Source organism: Mollisia scopiformis (genome assembly GCF_001500285.1).
Source record: "Mollisia scopiformis unplaced genomic scaffold LY89scaffold_5, whole genome shotgun sequence".
Lineage (NCBI taxonomy): Eukaryota > Fungi > Ascomycota > Leotiomycetes > Helotiales > Mollisiaceae > Mollisia > Mollisia scopiformis.
Genome location: NW_017263585.1, coordinates 104,823 through 122,664, shown reverse-complemented (window position 1 = coordinate 122,664; position 17,842 = coordinate 104,823). Strand labels below are relative to the sequence as shown.

Genomic DNA, 17,842 nt, shown 5'->3' with positions numbered 1-17,842 from the left:
AAATATCAGCAGTTTCTAACATTTCAAGCGTGAAGAGATATCGTACATGCGGCAAACACATCCTTTTCATCTTGCGAAGCAAAAGGTCCAGCGGTTAATGGTGTCACTCCACTTTTTCCTGTACCCTCTGTGGGATAAGATGGAAGATTAAGGGTACCATACTTCTCAGCGAGGACAGTTAGTTTTGGGGCCGTGGAGCGTCCTCTAGGGAGCCTTCTTTTTGGCGGCATCGGGCCAGCAAGAGGCGATACTGTACCAAAACAAAAGATAGACGGAGGAGTAAAATTTGAGTAGGTTGACGCGATGCTTGATATCAATAAGAATGTACAGGGTCCATTCCGAGTCAGGAATGTTATTTACATAATCACCTGACTAGCCATCGACTTACACGGAAGTCACAACTTCGACTTTGGTCCCTCGATCCTGCCTTCTGTTGCCTTCACTTGATCTCTTAGTATCCTGCGCAAGATTTTCCCCGCAGCCGACTTAGGTATTGCATCCACGAAGTAAATTCCACCTCTTAGCCTCTTGTGAGGTGCCACTTTTGCACCTAGCCATTCTTGAATTTCCTTCGCAAGTATCGTATCGTCAATGCTCTTCGCACTCTCTGCCTTGACCAGATACGCGCGTGGTAATTCGGTAGCTTGTGACTTTTCATAGACGCCCAGGACGCACGCATCCGCAATCTTTTCGTGTCCGATCAGCAGCCCTTCCAGCTCAGCAGGAGCCACTTGGAATCCTTTGTATTTGATCAGTTCTTTCTTGCGGTCTGTGATGTAGAGGAAACCATCGTTATCGAAATGACCAATATCCCCAGTTTTAAAGAAGCCGTCCGATGTCATGCAATTTGCAGTCGCAGTAGGATTGTTGAGGTAGCCTGGGAAGACATTTGGTCCTTGGACCCAGATTTCACCATCTGAGAAGGCTGGAAGAAGTTTCTCGTCATCGGACATGACCTTGACAATTTGATTCGGAAGAACAGGACCCACTGACCCCATTTTACGTCTCCAGTCCTTAGTTTCCTGTCATAATCATCAGTCAGAATTCTGGTAAGATTCGACTTCAATAATGGCATACCATTGTAGTGATGGCTGGAGATGTTTCACTCAATCCATACGCTTGCTTGGTCCGAAGTTGTAACCTGTTCCAGACACCCTCTACCAAGTCAGATGTCAGAGGAGCTGCTGCTGAATAAGCAGTTTTCAAGCTGCTCAAGTCGTACTTGTCAACTAGTGGTGATTTGCCAAGGAACAGAAGAATGGGTGGCACCAAGTAGCCGAAGGTACATTTGTGGTCTTGTACAGCTTGACAAAATGCATCGGGTTGGAAGGCAGCTAAGATCACTGCTTTGACTCCAAGATGTACCATGTATAAAACCTCATACTGCAAGCCTAGAGTGTCAGTCAGTACGCGTTGGAGATGATTTGCTCATGAATCTGACCGTAGAGATGGTAGAAAGGTAGCACGGCGATAACAGCGTCGCCCTTCCCATCCACTCCCCCGTCATGGCTTAGGTCTGTCTGAATAGGATCGGTCTGTAATAAGTTGACGATTATATTCCTGTGGCTCAGCATCACACCCTTCGGAAGCCCTGTTCCATAGTCAGCGAACTTCATGCTTAGACTCTCGATAGGAAGGATTGATGAAAGAGCAATTCGAAGTTGATAGAGCTCTATCTAGTTTATGACCCTGACAAGCAAATAACTGCGTTTTCAGGAAGGACTAATTGGATGCAGATGCTTACCAGTAGTGCCAGAAGAATACACAAGGAAGACAACCTCGGAAGGTGTGGATGGGACGCGGCTCAAAGGTGGGCTGTCATTCGCCGTCAAGACGAACTGACTGAAATGCTGTACTGGGGCAGTCTTCTCATCACCGATGACCAAAATGCGATTTCGAGGTATATTGACTATCTTTGCAGCTTCGAAAGCTACTTCCAGGCATGATCCTTGGGTGATCAATGCTTTAGCTCCAGAATCTTTCAGCTGGAAAGCCAGTTCTGAGGCAGAATATGCTGGATTCGCTGGTGAGACTATTGCTCCAGCCCAGATTGCTCCGAAGATCACAGCTGGAGTATCGACGCAATTTGGAGAGTATACACCAATGCAATCATTTTTCTTCCAATTCCATTGCGTACGAAGAGCATGCCCGAATGCAATGGCTGTCTGTTTCAGCTCATGAAAGCTATATTGCCGAAATGTCTTCGCATCGAGGAAGATTACTTTATCCTGTAAGCATCAAATATTTCCCTTCATGAGTGAATCGTGCACTTGCCTTGATTATCGGTAAATTCCCTCTTTCCCTCGAACAAGAACGTCCAAGTATCAATCTCTGGGATGTCAACTGGCGGGAAAGGAGATGCGACCGCCATGACAAAGAACGATTAATGAACAGAGAAGAATGCAAGCAAGCTGGAGTACCCCAGATATCGCAAAGGAAAATAAACATTCACACTTGGCGGGAAGTAGACTTCTTATCGTGGGATTACTGAACCAGATCCACAGGTAAGCTTACAGTCCTCGGCACAATCCCCTGAAACGTCTAGAGGGTCGCCTTGGGCCCACTACGGTGCCGTAGGCATCATTATGGCCTATCATGGACTGACATTACCCTACGGTTAGCGTGCGTGGATTTCTGCTTTGGGGTGATCTGGTTGTAGAATCTAATGATTTGGAAGAGGAAGCGCGACTTTTGGGTGGTTGTACGTACGTTAATCTCGATACATCGCAGGGTTGAGAAGAGCAACGCTCTCAGCATCAACCAAATCCGGTAATTTTCATATCTCAGAACTATGTCCTCTCATTGACCTTGCAAACATTGCTAATTGATATGTCTCTGACTCTCTCGATCTTTGCTGGGAGTACGCATCTTGGTGCTGTTTGAAAGTGGGAGGTTCGGTGGAGCAGATCAGAGTGGATGCCGACCCATCTCGGTATTGTCTTGATCAGTCTGCCATTCATATCATCAAAACATTGCTTTACATATTGGAGATACTTCACTGGACTCTCGCTCAAAGTATTCTCTGGACCTAATTAATCCAGAAGTCGTCTAGTTGATACTTGTCGAACAGACTGAGGTCTTGTTTAGTAGACAAAGTCTCCAAGTTTGTCCCGTTTGAATTTGTTGACAATGGTTCTCTTGCTGCGTCCGCTTATTTGTCTATGTTCCTTTGTACATCTTGCTCTTTTCTCGTAGACCAAATCGAGAACTTCTATCATGAGAACCCGTCTGCTCATTTTAACGAAATGATTCACCGGTTGAGTGCGAGACGGAGGACATCCACTCTTGATGATGAATACCGCGGGCAAGGTGCCGATTTGGAAGTCCATACCATACTTCCTTCGGCAGATCTAATAGTACATGCGTTTGCTGTATACTTTGGTCCATTGTCCGTTCAATGAAGGCGGAGTGATGAATTCATGCATCACGTTTGGTTGTCTGGGTCACATGTCGTGAACACACACGTGACGTGAAAGAGGACCCCGGGAGACTTCGTTCTTAGGCTTCGTAGCTAGACTTTCTCTCCATAACAGTGTCCATTTGTCCAAAACATCTAATCAACCCATGCGAAATGTCAATCAATCAGGTGACATGAGCTCGGAAAATCATGAAAAAGCTTGAAGTCACTTCAAGGCTGAACATGTTTTGAATGTCTGATAACCTTATAATTGACAATGTCTCTCGGCGACCTCTTCTTTCCGGCGGAGTCCTTGCTCACACCTGGTACCGCCGAAGCACGAAACATACCCTTTTCCGTATGTCCAACCATCCTTTTCCGTATCCGCGATTCTGTCAACCCCGCCAAATTTCAGCGCTCAATTTGTAAGCTCGGTGATCTGTGCTGCAAACCCCCTGCATCATGCTCCACCATTGAGCCTCTCCAGCTGAGATGATGCTTGTCTTGTGTCCTATTGAATACGCATTGGAGTAAGGCGGCTTAATATCAGTCCCCGAGAATGTTGAGAGGATTCCATTTCCTTGGGAAACAAAATTCTTGTGTGATGATGGAGGGAAGAAGAATATGAATAAGTATAAAGCTCGCCCTTTCTTTCGTTGAAAGATAGATCTGCCAGCTCAGAATATCATTTCGAGCCATTCCTCTATTCATTTTTCTTGTCAAAATCAAAACTAAAACCAAAAATGACAGCAACCATCAAACCTCTCACTCTCTACGGTGGAGTTCTTGGCCCTAACCCAGCCAAAGTCTCATTGGTTCTCAACACCCTCTCCATCCCACACGAGGCAGTGTATGTTCCCTATACCGACATCAAAGGTCCAGAGTACACGAAACTCAACCCCAACGGTCGTCTTCCTACTCTTGAGGATCTCAACAATGGCATCAAGCTCTGGGAATCAGGAGCTATTATAGAATACCTGGTCGAAAAGTATGATCCAGAGTTTAATCTCAGCTATGAGCCGGGCACTGAGGAGTACTACTTGTGTAAACAATGGTTGCACTTCCAAATGAGTGGACAAGGACCTTACTTTGGTCAGGCTGTGTAAGTGACCATCATCTACTCTAAATCTCGCCATACTTCACCCTCCTTAAATGAAACTTTATCTCTCTTTCGCATCTCATACAGCTTTACTCAATTCGGATCTTACTCGACTTTTGCCAACAAGTGAGCACTGCTTATATTTCTCCACAGTTGGTTCATGAGTCTACATCCAGAAAAGATCGAGTCCTGCATCGCCCGCTACATCAACGAGATCAAACGCGTCTCCGCCGTCCTAGACAAGCACCTCTCCACTCACCAATGGCTCGTGGGCAAGTCAAATCCTCCCTACAACACTTCTCTTTTCACCAAAATCTTGTGCCCCCTTTCCTGTTCACCCACACACAATTCCTTTACCCTCCCAAACTAACCCCACCCTCCCAGGAAACAAAATGACCTACGCAGACCTCTCCTTCCTCCCCTGGCAAGAATTCGCCTTCGAGAAAGTCACTCCTCGTTTCTTCGCCGCGAAAACGGAGTTCCCGCATGTCCAGAGGTGGATCGAGGAGATGAGTGCCGTGCCTGGTGTCAAGAAGGTGCTTGATGAGAAGAAGGTGAAGAATAGGGAGATTTATGGGGAGAGAGCTGATAGGCCTATGTGATGAGATTTTGGAGGTTTTGCAGTGTAGGGGTGGCGTGATGAGTGGGGATGGGGGCTAGATTCGAAGGTAGTGTTGCTTTTGATATTGGTGTGAGAAATCAGATGAAGTGTAGTCTTCTTTGGGATGACGAGTTAGTGTGATGTTGCTATGATGTCAGATGTCAAAGAGGGAATTGGATCTCATTAGATGTTCACCAGCCACTCCTTCTTGTCTGAGAAGAAATAGTTTTCTAGGTTTATGCAAAGTCGAATGTCTATATTTTCAAGTAAGAGTTGAGATCCATCATATCGCAGATCATCTCACCGTTTCCCCATTCTATTCCTAACAAACTCACCCACTCACTCCATCCTCCCCTTCATCTCGCTCGCCCTCCCAACCTCCTCAATCCTCCCCTTCCCAAGCACAACACAATACTCAGCCCCCCTAACGGCCTCCACCCTATGCGCAATCGTAATAACGGTGCTTTCCTTCATCTCACTCCTCAAGAGCTCCTGTATCCTCCCCGCCGTCTCCCGATCAATACTCGCCGTCGCCTCATCCATAACCACAATCGGACTCCGCCTCAACAACGCCCTCGCTAATCCCACCAACTGTCTCTGTCCTTGACTTAGATTCTTGCCTCCAGTATCAATATGTGTGTCCAGACTCCATTCGTGACGAGCAGCGATCTTGGAGAGTACGGAGGAGCATTCTACGTCGCTGTACTCCTCTAGCGGGTCGAGGTTCTGTCGCATCGTGCCGGGAAATAAGACGGGTTCTTGGGCGAGGAATGTTACTCGTTTGCGTAGTGCTTGCAGGTTTACTGTCGAGATGTCGATTCCGTCTATCAGAATCCGACCAGATGTTGGGAGGGTAGTAGCAAGGAGGGAAAGTGCCAGCGTGCTCTTTCCTGAACCTGTGCGGCCGATCAATGCAGTGGTTGAACCACCTTTGATTGTTAAGGAGACATCTGTCAATGCTGGATCGAGATGAGGAGCGTATCGAATTGTAACATTTTCGAAGACGATGTCGCTGCCGTATAATGGCCAATAGGCTGGTGGCTCAACTTTCCCTGGTGCTTCTTGTTCGAGGTGTAAGAGTTCGACGACACGTTCAACCGAGACGAAGTCCATTTGGAGTTGGCCATATTGTTTGCAGAGAGCATGGGTTGAATTTACGAATTTCGATGATGCTGTGAGAACAAATGCCGTGAGGCCAGCTGATACGCCAGTGTATAGAGCGAGCACGGTAAGGATGAATGTTGATGTGGCAGAGAGGGTATCGAATCGATACATGAGCCAAGCTTGAAGACTCCAATAGAAGTGGTCCATTTTCTGGAAATTATCGGTGACCGCAATAACTCGGTCTTGGAAGCGAGACGAGGCGCAGTATGCTCGAATTGTCGTTAGGCCATCTGTTAGAGCTCCGAAGTTTGAGATCAGAGGAGTCAATGATACCATCTCCAGACGGCGAAGACTTTGTGAAGTTGGAAGGAAATGTAGGAATATAATAACAAATCCAATTGTCAATCCAATGGCAAAGACCAAGAAGAGAGATGTGACCGATCCAATGACTACAATCGACGATATCCAGGCAATAGATAGCATGGCAACATTCTGGAACTGGTTGCTGATATTACCATCCACGGTATTGATATCAGATGTGAGACGATTCATCAAACGTCCGACAGGTGTGATATCGTAAAATCGGAAAGTAGCATGAGTAACCATCGTCATGACTCTTTCGAAAAGCTCTTTTCCAGCTTTATAGATGATGACCAACATGAAGCCTTGAGAGACCAAGAAGGCTATTGACTGAGCTGCAGCGAGCAAGAAGAAACCAATGAGCCAAGGGCGAATGTCGACTTCAGGTGAGGGAAGATCATCGAATGGTCCTGATGATTGTTCTTTTACTTCGGAACCATATGCCTCACCCCACTGTTTCAAGAACCAAGTTTCTCCAACCTCGATAAGTCGGTACAAAGCAAGTGCGACGATCAGGACGAACCACCATTTCAGTTTTCCTGCTTTGATGTACTCCCAATACACTGAAGCTTGAACTCCACCATGGGCACGGAACTCTTCTTCAATGAATTTGTCTGGTGCTGAGGTCTCAACTTGTTTCTCTTCCCCACCATCTTCATTTGCCGAGTCTGAAGATTTCATGCGGTGAAGCTCTTCGAAAGGAATCGTGTCTGGATCGAGGAGTGTAGCTCGGCCATTGTCAATTTGAACGGCTTGTTGTGCCATTCCAAGACACAATTCGGTGCGATGTGTAACTAGAATAGTCGTTCTATCTCTCACTAGTGGTCCGGCGATGCATCTTCGAACAATGTAATCCGCGGTCTGATGATCCAGGGCCGAAAGTGGGTCGTCCAGGAGAAGGATATTGGCTTTCGAATAAATAGCCCTTGCCAAAGAGACACGAGCTTTCTGTCCTCCTGACAACCCAACTCCATTCTCCCCCACCATGGACAAATCACCATGCTTGAAGTTGGCCATGTCTGGGATCAAAGCACAGGCTTCCAGAACCTGTCTGTACCGGGCCTCTTCATACGGAGCCGAAAACAGAATATTCTCACGGATACTCATGCTCTGTAACCACGGAGTTTGGCCACAATACCCCACCATCTCATTTGTTCGATGATATTCGCCATCCAGTTGATCGAGCTCACCAAGCAAAGCTTGTAAGAGCGCTGTCTTGCCAGCTCCAACTTCGCCGCAAATGACATTGAGACCAGGCTCGAAAGATAAGTTGATGTCGCGTAAAACGGGCTCTTTGGAACCCGGCCAAGCGAAAGAAGCGTGCTTCATCTCAATCTTGCTACTTGGTGTAAAATCGGTTTCTTCTTTGTCTGGTTCTCTCATGAACTCCTCCAATCGCCCCACGGAGACTTTGGCGTTCAAAAGTACCTGCATTTTCATATTAGCATGCATCTAGACTTTGGGGTCTGAGACACTCACTGTTATAAGGTTCGGCAAATCTCTCAAACTAGTCTCCAGCATACTAAAAAGCTGCAACGCAGGAAACGCAATATCAACCCTCAGTGGCTGTCCTGCCAGCACCGTGTACGCCCAAAAAGCCACGACGGGAAACATGCCACTGGCAAATGTATTCGTGAAACTGATGAGGATCCTCCAGATACTAGTGATAATTCTGAGCTTCAACTCGTGCTGTCTTGATTCCATAATTCTAGTGAGCCAAACATCTTGCCAGCCATAGTATCGAAGATGGCGGATAGCATCTACTAGTTGCGAGATTTTGTGGAGTTTGGTATCAGTTGCTACCCGGCGTTCTCGCTCCCAGTACAAGAGGGCGCGGGCAAGCAGAGCGTTGACAGCCTGGGCGAAGAAAACTGTTATTATACCTATCAGGCAGGGCCAGCCGAGGAGGCGCCAAATGAGAACGACTGAGAAGATGAGGGCCAGTGGCTGTGAGACTATCGAGGAGAATTCCCAGAATCTAAAGATTATGTTAACAAACAGATACGTCAGCACTCCCGGAACAAAGTACTTACCTTTGAGCAACTTCATAAGCATCGAAACTACGATCTGCGTTAGCAACCTGCAATTCAGATGCTATGAATAAAGCTTACCGCATGAGATTCATAATCTTTCCCATTGACGCCGTATCCTTTTTCTTGGCCTTTTTCGACTTCGACTTGACGCTCAACCAACGAAATGGCATCATCAAGCAATTCCTAACTTTCCCCAAACGAGACGAGTCCTCATGCTTGAAATTCCCATTCCCGTTGCCGTTCGCAAGCCCCTCCCCGTTCGCTTCCGCAACAGGTTTGCTGCTGAGACTCACAACCTTTCTCGAAAGAGTTTTCTCATATAACATCGTGATCATCTCTCCTCTCGACCTCTCATACGCACGTCTCCCAAACCATAATGTGAAGACTGACGACTGAGCGACGATGAGCCGAACTACCAATGACAAGACGGCGTAATTGAGAGCTGCTCGTCTCGGTGCTAACGGATTCTCCATGCTCTGCAGAATCTTTTGAAGCAGAACCGGTACTGAAAAATCTGTGGAGAGGTCAGTAGGGAATATCTAGAGGGGTGAAGGAGGACTTACTAGCTGCCAACTCAATAATAGCTAACACACTCATGATAACAAGATCAATCCCATTCGCTTCAAGCAATCTTCTCAAAACACTGCCCTTTAGTTCTCTGAATCCATCATGCAACATCCTATGCTTGAACTCATAACCAAGTCCCCAGACATCGTCATCGTTCAACTGTCTCTTATTCCCAACCTCAATTAGAGGTTTCATCCACGAGACGGTCATGAACTGAAGCAGAGTCATATTGTCTTCTGGACTGCGAAGAGAAGACGTTGGCTCACTAAAAGGAGCGCTGATGGAAGTTGAGGGGCGAGATGGGTGTCGTATTGGCATGATGAGGATAATGGCGATGGAGACCATAGAAGTGAGGATCGCAAGAATCGTTGGAACATCCTTCTCGCTGAGGCGTATAGTGCCATCAACAAGAACAATAAGTTGAGTTGCAGCAATTGTGCAATATAGAATCAAAAGTGACTTTGGCGTAGTCACAGGTCGGCATATTGCAATAAGGAGACAGGCAACACCCCAAGATGCAGCAGGATATACCATCAAGGATCGAAACGTAGGGTAAAAGACCGTCAAGGTCTGAAGCCCAAGGCCAACGACTGAAACAACGAAAAGAGCCAAAGTCAGTCTTCCAAAACTTGGCTTCTCTTTCGAAGTAAGGTCATCCATAATCTCCTTCGGTTCCTCGACAAACGGCTCGGTCCATCTCGGCGTCAAGACTCCTTTTGGCAGGAGCTTGAAGATGTAGCCAAGAAGGATGAGAGCTGCTACTACAGCAGGAATAGCTGAGACGTATGGCAAAGCTTCAGGTGTGAAACGAGCATTGGTTGGGTCCTGGAAAGAAGTTAATGGTGACTTCACGTGATAGATGGTGGACTGGATGCTTACCCAGAAACCCGAAGATGAAACTGAGACTTCATCACGAAACGAAGGGAGATAATACCCCCTTGTAACCCCATCCTGGATCTTGAACAGAGCCATTTTTGCTCTTTAAATCCTTCTTCTTCAATTGTATGTTCTTCGGAAGTCCAGATTCACCGCTTCTAGTCGGTTGATAATATCCCGAGGCCTGGCCCAATACGTCAACTCATCCTCGCATCCCTTGCATCAATTGTCGTCGAACATCGCCAAGACTGCAAGAAAAAAGAGCGAAGTGAATCAATTGATACTTCCCAGCTTCATATCAGTGAAGTGAAATGGCACGGAGTCCTATGAGCTCCGTGATGGATGTGGAAACGTTACCTTCGTCGTTGGTTCGCTTTCCCCACTGTGCAGTGGATTGGTGCCCCGCTGTCGACAACCCCACTTACGGTCCATTGGGAAGAATGCATCCTGTTAGATCCAGCACGATTATCCATTAAGGCACAGCATTGGTAGATCGTGAGGATCATTCTGAGTATAATTATGAGAAGTTTCATGTAGGAGTTTGATGCCTTTTTCTTGAGTGCGGGGTGAGACTTTATATGGCCACGTGATTGCATTGAATCCCCTTTTCCTATGTTCTTTCTCGTTACACATTCGCTCGCTTGAAAATCTTGGTACTGTGGCATTCATATACAAATAGTATATAGGTATATAGGTATCTCCAGGTGGTTTTATTATTTACGCTAACCCATGCACCTATTACACAACTCCTGATCATATGTGCATACCTATATGTGCAACGCCAACCCATACTGCACCCTATTTGTACAATTAAAATTACATTTTGTATGCTCTTTAGACCTGAGCCTTGTGGGGCAGAGCAGCATGACTATTCTTTCTGCTCCCCATTGGCGTTCTCTGTGGTGTTCTGTGACCCGCATAACTGTTCTGTCGACTACCCATATTCTGTCTAATACGAAGATCTTGTTGGGATCTAGCGTTTGAGCTTCGTCGAGCATTTGACGATATTCTGGAGAGACGGCGTCCAGGCTCTGCCTCCTGTCGAGCATCGGACAATTGTTGCGCAAATGGTGAACGCTTTCGGAGGACCGGTCCTTTCCAATAAATGACATACACAGCAATGACCAAACAAAATGAGATACAGACTGTTAAATTGTTAGCATTATGAGATGAAAACTGCGTTGAAAGCAACTTACAGAGAATCGTCGAGGCATCCGCAAGAGGATTGTTGCCAATATTGGTGAAGAAAGGAGTTGCCGGAATCGTCAAGACACCAGCAAGGAAATCTCTGGACCAGCCGTTACCACCAGTGGCCGAAGCAGAGTAAGGGCCATAGGCACAGATCATATAGTCGATGGTGGCCATGTAAATACTATAGTTGGCGATACCAACGATTGCGGCAAAGACCATGGATCCAATCCAGTGAATTGGTGGTCCAGTTGAAGTCCAAGCAAATCCGATCAGTCCGATGGGGAGACACGGCGCAGTGTACAGCAACCACCAAAGACGAGATTCGTATTGGGCTTTCTCGTCATCGGGCTTTGCTTGTCGCTCTTTGATATTGCGCTTGATGACGGGAATGAAGGAGAGCCATGCGATGAAATAACCGATGCCGATAGGAATGAATGCCAAGCCCAACTCGACGGTACCAAAACCCCACTGCTTATACACTAACGAGAAGGATTGAATGAACATGAAGATCAAAGCATCGGAGAAACCACTGAGAAGGGACAGCGTGAGGACGATGGGTTCCGTCAAGAACATCTTGAAAGGTCGGATCCATGTAATTAGGATTTCCTTTGCCGAGAAACGATCCTTGAATGGTACAAGCTCATTAGGTCCCCAGATGTTCGTATCTTGCCCAGTCTTACGCCTCTTTTTCGCGATCTTATCCATCATAACAGTTGTTCTGGTTTCCGGTACAAGGACGAAGTGTAGTAGTTGCACGAAACCTCCGAAGATAAGTTGGATCCAGATAGACCAGCGCCAGTCCAAATATGCTTCACTGAAACCACCAACGATAGGGCCGAGAATGGAACCTCCAACCGAAGAGAAGACGACGAAAGCGACAGCGTATTGTTGGTTGTCTGCTTCCCACATGTCTGCAATCATTCCAAGTGTGACGGAGCCTCCGGCGGATGAAAGACCACCCAAAGCTCGGCCGACCATTATTGAAGCGAAGTTGGGTGCTAACGCCACAGGCAATTGCCAGAGATTGACCAAGAACAAACTGGCTTGAAGAATAGGCTTTCGTCCTAATTCCTCACTCCAGGGTGCCCAAAGCTCACAACCGAAAGCGTACAGTACTAGGAAAATCATCGCACCGCATCGGGCACCTTGTGCACTGACGTTAAATTCTGCCGAGATGCCATCAATGGCGTTTGAATATAAACTGGTGTTAAAGTTCATAGAGACTTGGACAAGGAAAATGACAGTCAGAATGGTCCTAGAAGGAGTCAGCACTGGCTTCTTCAGTGATTGATAAGTACATACCATTTCTTCCACTCCGGAAATGCGTATCCCAGCTCATCATAGCACATGTCTTCTGTCAATTCGATCTTGTCGTAAGTACCAGCCTTCTCAACATTTGGGAGGTCTTCTGCGTCTCTGTTGGCGCTGATGACTCGATTCGCACCAAAACGTGGGTGAGCATAGCCATCATTCGGAGGAGAATTCTCTATTCCTTCGCCTTGCTCCAACTTTGTTGCTGACGAAGTCTCCGAATCAATTCCGTTCGGTCTCCCAGCTTTCTCGTCCAGGATTTCCTGTTCATGATGTGTGTTTGGCACATCATCAAGGTTGTTTGGCGTCGCCATGTTGGGTTTATTGTTGCTGCTCAGTCTTCAGAGTAGGCAAGGAGCGGAGGGAGCAATGGTATAAATTTTGTGTGAAGAAAAGAATTCCACCATAGGAATTAGATTAGCTCTGGGCCGTTGCAAACGAACTTGAGCACCGGTCCAGGATAGCGGGTTCCGAGCGAACTTATAAAATGAGGAGAGAAAGTGGGATACCCTCCTGGACCCATATATTTCTTCCCATGGGGGAGGGGTAGATAGAAAATTCGACGTCATAGGGTCCAACGGCCGTGATCATTCTCGAGGAAGGCGAGGAAGAGTGCGAGCACAAGACCCTAGCACAGTGCTAGAGCATGGTAACACTTGCTTAGCAGTCCAAGTGGATGACCTAGAGGCTTAGTTGCACAAACGGTGACCGCATATCACGGCACAAGCGTCTTCCCTCCCCACACTCTGTCGCGTGTAGCTCCAATTAAGGTACGAGGATACCAGGATAAAAGTGGCTAGGATCTGAGAGAGAGACCGGCCAAGCCGCCGTATCGAAAGAGTCTTCTCAAGCCCTGACCACTCGGTTTGACGTGAGAAGATCTACGAAGCGGTCAACTCTCCGCCATCTCTCTACTGCAAGATACAAGCAAATCCTGTCGGAAAGCAACCATCAGTATTTGCAAATTCTGGGGAAAGTGATGACATGTGTCAGCCCCTTGTCAGAAAATGGAACAGAGTTCTGCGGCGCGGGTAGTGCGAAGGGAGAGTTCGAGGTCGAAGGAACGAGGGATGCAGTTCTTCAATCTGATGACATCACTCTTTTCCCCAGTCGTGCTCCACCCGTTCAGCCTTGTCCTTGCTTTCACTTCAGATGCTTGAAAGTGGGTGCATGCTCGCATATGTACGATGATGAGAATTTGTCTCAGTCATCCAGTAACGCGGGTAATGTAAATGTTGGAATAATCAACTTATCGGAATTGCATTTGTGATCTCGAAGTGCCGTCTTTCCCTGTGCCGTAGAAGCACACAGCCAAGCGTTGAGCCGCTGGCGCATCCGGTGATCTCCTATCCGAACAAATCCACACCAAGCGCTTACCAGAGGCTTGCTTGGCTCCGAGAACAAGCAATACAGCCGATCGTTGGAGGATAATCTGCTGAAAGCTTGAAAAGCTTGAAAAGCCTTGTCATGATAGATCGGACCTCACATTATGGCAGCTTGTCTCATCTTGACAATTGAGTTGGTTGGGCTTTGTCTTTCGTCGTTGCAAAAGGTTATGAATCAGAGAGCATCGAGAAGTCCTTGATCCTGAATCGTAATCCCAGAAGCCGTTTTCTCTATCCGACTAGCAGGATCCACTCACTGCACTGATCACGCCCCGCGGCGAGCCGACTAACCTTACACTCGATCGATCGGACTTCCGTTTGTGGCGAGCCCGTCAACTACCAATAGTTCTTACAAGCAGCTCGGTGCGTTTGATGGTTTGCCTTCGAGTCTTCACCAAGAGATGGTACAGAAGGAATGATCATGAGGACAAATTTTCTTTTGGAAATGGATCCATTCTAGTTGATGCAAAGTTTGCCATCGTCTAGCAAGAATATCTCATCAAATCGCCGAGGATGAATCGAGAACTTAGAAGCGTTTTGGAAATGTTTTTGTACACCCTCATTTCATCTTTTCTATTTTTACCCGTGTATGATTTCAATGAGTGTCTATATACTCAATGTCCAATTAATCAATATCTACCCAGGTAACTTCGGTTCAAATCGAGTCACGTGCCTCTTACATCCTCCGTGAGGTCTTCTGCTCATCACCCTGGGCAGTTAGTGTGATTTCGCAAAAACTCAGGCAAAGATCCTAATCTCTCTTTACACTGCGTCCAAAATCAAAGTAGTTCCATCCATGGTCCCTTCATCTTCCATGAACTCCCCTCAGGTCACAGCATTCACGAAATACCCACTACCTAGTGTCCCAACCCCCATCTACCCGTCTTAACAACGGGCTGTTGAAAACCCAATTCAGCTTCTCCTCCCGGTCTGGCCCCAGCTGACCCCTCCAGTTCTCTCCTTGCTTCATGATCACGCCTGCACCCAAGACTTCACAGCCCACATTACTACTCTCCAGTAAATCCCAACTCATCTTCAACGTCTTACCAGACGAAACTGCATCATCGATAATAAAGATCTTCTTACCCGTGAGAAGAGGTACAGTATGTGGATCTACATAAATTTTCTTGAGATGGTCGGGAGACGTGATGGAAGATACTTGGGTAGAAAGGGCGTCCGTGTACCAGAATTTGCGTGAGTAGCCAAGAGCAATGTATCGTTCTTTTATTGTCGTTAGTTGTGTGTTTGGAACTGAAGGAGTCCGAAGAGGGAAGCAAAAAAGAGCTCACTATGACCCAAAGCCTTAGCAACCGTTCTAGCAACGCTCAATCCCAAGGTAGGAAGACCGACGATGACCTCCGGATTGTATTCACGGACAATCTCAGCGAGGTATTCTCCGAGCTCGTCTGCGACATCAATAGCGGCATGGGTGGTCAAAAGAGAAGCAACTGCCTCGTTGGGAGCGGTTTGTCTGATTGGTAGCATGAGGATTCTTTGATCGGGAAGGCAGGCTGGGTAGGCATATTGCCATGGTGATCCTGTGTTGGATCCAGATGGGAGGATTTCTTGCCACTATCAGGGAAATGATCAGATTCAATTGAAGGCGACGGCATGCTATGAATAGGAAACTTGTAGTACAAACGCGTGGGTATTTGACTTACAGAATGAGTTGTTGGCCCCGTGAAGTATGGAGCAGGATCTGACATCTTAGCCCTGAAAGATGTAGCTTAGCGTGCAGATATAGTATCAGCTGGGCTCGTCTAATAAAGGGGGAAAGTTCTTTGCTTGGAGAGGTGGTCTGTTTGTAAGAGGAATGACGCTGCACTTGACCGTAGTAGTCAGCGCCACAGAATGTCAAAGGTGGGGTAGTGCGGGAAGAGCCCAAAAGCTGAAAGATGCAAGAAGGCTGGGCTTTCACAACTTTTACGACTTTGGTTCGACTTCACACTCAGTGGTGAAAGAGAGAGAAGAATTGTTGAGCGTCGAAAGGCAGTTTGTGAAGGAACCTGTTCGTAAACGCGATGTGTTTCCAACGATTGCTAGCAACTTCGAGCAAAGGTAGTGTATCAGTTGTTTCATTATCGATCACTGGATCATTTGATCTCAAATCTAGCTGCCTCATGGAAGATCTGAACAAGTATCAATGCTCAATACCGCTCTGTATCGGATTTTGCCACCTTTGAGTGCATCCAAGGCTTTTGTCAGACCTGCAGCAGACATTGGAAACTCTTCGATCCAAGGTCGAATACCATGTCGCGCCGCGAAGGTGAGGGCCGCGATGTGATTACTTCTAGAGGCTTCAGTGCTAGCACTATACAGAATGTCAGCGTCAAGCATAGCAATGGTTGAAGATTTGCTTGAGCCTTCCGAGCACAAAAAAGCTTTCGGCGATGATGCAAAGGAGAATCTGGGCAGGACTGTAGTCTCACATTATACGATGACCAGGTAGCATAAATGGCATGTATCTGTAACAGTAAATGAGTGCTCATGTAGTAGAGTAATTCAACCCACGGTATGACCAATGGCTGCCCTTGAATAATCAAGGGCACAATCGTAGCACGACGAGCAAGTGTCGGCATAATTCTGAATATCGTCAATGTTCAATGCTTAATGGAGAAGCAGTCGGGAGAGCATACAATCTCAAGTCTGGCAGAGCACCACCACACAGGAGTAGGACATTCACCCCTTCACTGACATTCAACGTACCCTCTATAGAGGAAGGCATAATGTGAAATTCTTTCGCTCCAAGCTTGTAAGCATCTTCTTTCTTCGCAGAATTCATTGAGAAAACAACAGGATCACAGCCCCAGGCTCGAGCATACTGTACTGCGAGATGACCAAGACCACCAAGTCCAACAATTCCAATTCGGTCGGAAGGCTTGGCACCAGCAACATCCAAAGCTTCGTACACTGTAATCTTTGCCAATGAGCTTGAGATCCAGCAAAGATGGTTGGGTCACAAGTGAAATTCTTACCCCAGCACATTGGAGCGGACCGGCGTATTTTGACTGGATCTTCTCAGGGATAGGATAGACGAAATCTTGATGCTTGATTACATAGTCTCCGAATGCGCCCTGTTCAAGCTCGCCATACTTTTGACCACAAGACTTGGGGCAATATTGTCGATATCCGGAAACGCACTCTCGACAGTGGCCACATGACTACTGAGGGCTTAGCTGTCCAGAATGTTCCGATGCAAATATCATGTGCAAATACCGCAAACTGCCAGCTAAGGAAAACCAAAGTGTCAACTGGGAACAAGAATACAGAACGGGATGAAAACTTTACCCCCAGCCAACTCTCGTACCAACATTCACAGCAGTCACACAATCTCCAATCTTTTCAACAATTCCAACGCCTTCATGTCCAAGTCCACAACCTGATGTTCTGTCGTGGACATCAGTACCACAAACGCCAGAGTGGGAGACTCGAACAAGGACTTCAAGACCTCCAATAGCTCTCTTGGAGTGCTTGACATGGATTCGTCCATCAGAATCGCCAGCGAGGTAGGTCAAGCTTTGAAAGGCCATCTTTGGTGTGAGAAGATAGTGTGTTCAAGGATGGAGCATGATGAAATGGCAACGGGAGGAATTCGGTTGTGGCCGTAGAACTAGCTTCCTTAACCCCTGTCTGCTGCTCCCCGCTCGACCCCCTTTTTAACAACCACAATATCCGAAACATCAATTTGTTATTATTGCTCAGCTATAAAAGGCCCCATTTCCATCCAAAATTGAATTGAGTTTCCGGAATAAGTTCGTATAGCGAGCGCTTCATCAACTGGAAGTGGATTTTCCATCTCGGTTGCTCGTGCTTGGAAAGATCTCTGACCTCCTTCACCATGCCACTAGTTCTGGCTGTGTAGAGCACGACCTCGTGAGGTCGTAGGCTCAGCATCCATGAATATCGTTAAGGCTCGAG

At 47.0% G+C, this 17,842-nt stretch overlaps 6 protein-coding genes across 6 annotated transcripts; 1 reads left to right on the top strand and 5 right to left on the bottom strand.

Annotated features, from left to right (window-relative positions):
- Positions 1 to 312: 312 nt before the first annotated feature.
- Positions 313 to 2,750, bottom strand: LY89DRAFT_418491 (acetyl-CoA synthetase-like protein). The gene is made up of 6 exons (XM_018207387.1): positions 2,710 to 2,750; positions 2,275 to 2,662; positions 1,745 to 2,221; positions 1,442 to 1,591; positions 1,078 to 1,391; positions 313 to 1,022 (listed from the first exon to the last, which is right to left on the bottom strand). The coding sequence occupies exons 2-6, from the start codon at positions 2,369 to 2,371 to the stop codon at positions 396 to 398; spliced, it is 1,665 nt and encodes a 554-aa protein (XP_018075257.1). The 5' UTR covers positions 2,372 to 2,662; positions 2,710 to 2,750; the 3' UTR covers positions 313 to 395.
- A 1,191-nt stretch (positions 2,751 to 3,941) lies between these two features.
- LY89DRAFT_681539 (glutathione S-transferase Ure2-like protein) lies at positions 3,942 to 5,373 on the top strand. Its single transcript, XM_018214319.1, has 3 exons — positions 3,942 to 4,499; positions 4,650 to 4,768; positions 4,881 to 5,373. Exons 1-3 carry the CDS (start codon positions 4,141 to 4,143, stop codon positions 5,096 to 5,098), a joined length of 696 nt encoding a protein of 231 aa, XP_018075256.1. The 5' UTR covers positions 3,942 to 4,140; the 3' UTR covers positions 5,099 to 5,373.
- Positions 5,352 to 10,375, bottom strand: LY89DRAFT_638575 (ABC transporter-like protein). Its single transcript, XM_018211585.1, has 6 exons — positions 10,041 to 10,375; positions 9,158 to 9,986; positions 8,673 to 9,108; positions 8,595 to 8,621; positions 8,041 to 8,539; positions 5,352 to 7,989 (listed from the first exon to the last, which is right to left on the bottom strand). The coding sequence occupies exons 1-6, from the start codon at positions 10,131 to 10,133 to the stop codon at positions 5,437 to 5,439; spliced, it is 4,437 nt and encodes a 1,478-aa protein (XP_018075255.1). The 5' UTR covers positions 10,134 to 10,375; the 3' UTR covers positions 5,352 to 5,436.
- A 418-nt stretch (positions 10,376 to 10,793) lies between these two features.
- Positions 10,794 to 13,185, bottom strand: LY89DRAFT_418302 (putative MFS multidrug transporter). Its single transcript, XM_018207386.1, has 2 exons — positions 12,531 to 13,185; positions 10,794 to 12,483 (listed from the first exon to the last, which is right to left on the bottom strand). The coding sequence occupies exons 1-2, from the start codon at positions 12,851 to 12,853 to the stop codon at positions 10,872 to 10,874; spliced, it is 1,935 nt and encodes a 644-aa protein (XP_018075254.1). The 5' UTR covers positions 12,854 to 13,185; the 3' UTR covers positions 10,794 to 10,871.
- A 1,592-nt stretch (positions 13,186 to 14,777) lies between these two features.
- Positions 14,778 to 15,630, bottom strand: LY89DRAFT_729717 (uncharacterized protein; the record flags this gene model as incomplete). The annotated part of the gene is made up of 3 exons (XM_018219404.1): positions 14,778 to 15,145; positions 15,214 to 15,496; positions 15,586 to 15,630. The coding sequence occupies 3 exons, from the start codon at positions 15,628 to 15,630 to the stop codon at positions 14,778 to 14,780; spliced, it is 696 nt and encodes a 231-aa protein (XP_018075253.1).
- Positions 15,631 to 15,836: 206 nt separating this feature from the next.
- Positions 15,837 to 17,494, bottom strand: LY89DRAFT_418273 (NADP-dependent alcohol dehydrogenase). Its single transcript, XM_018207385.1, has 7 exons — positions 17,213 to 17,494; positions 17,141 to 17,153; positions 16,900 to 17,085; positions 16,561 to 16,841; positions 16,436 to 16,507; positions 16,354 to 16,389; positions 15,837 to 16,235 (listed from the first exon to the last, which is right to left on the bottom strand). Exons 1-7 carry the CDS (start codon positions 17,452 to 17,454, stop codon positions 16,043 to 16,045), a joined length of 1,023 nt encoding a protein of 340 aa, XP_018075252.1. The 5' UTR covers positions 17,455 to 17,494; the 3' UTR covers positions 15,837 to 16,042.
- Positions 17,495 to 17,842: the final 348 nt, after the last annotated feature.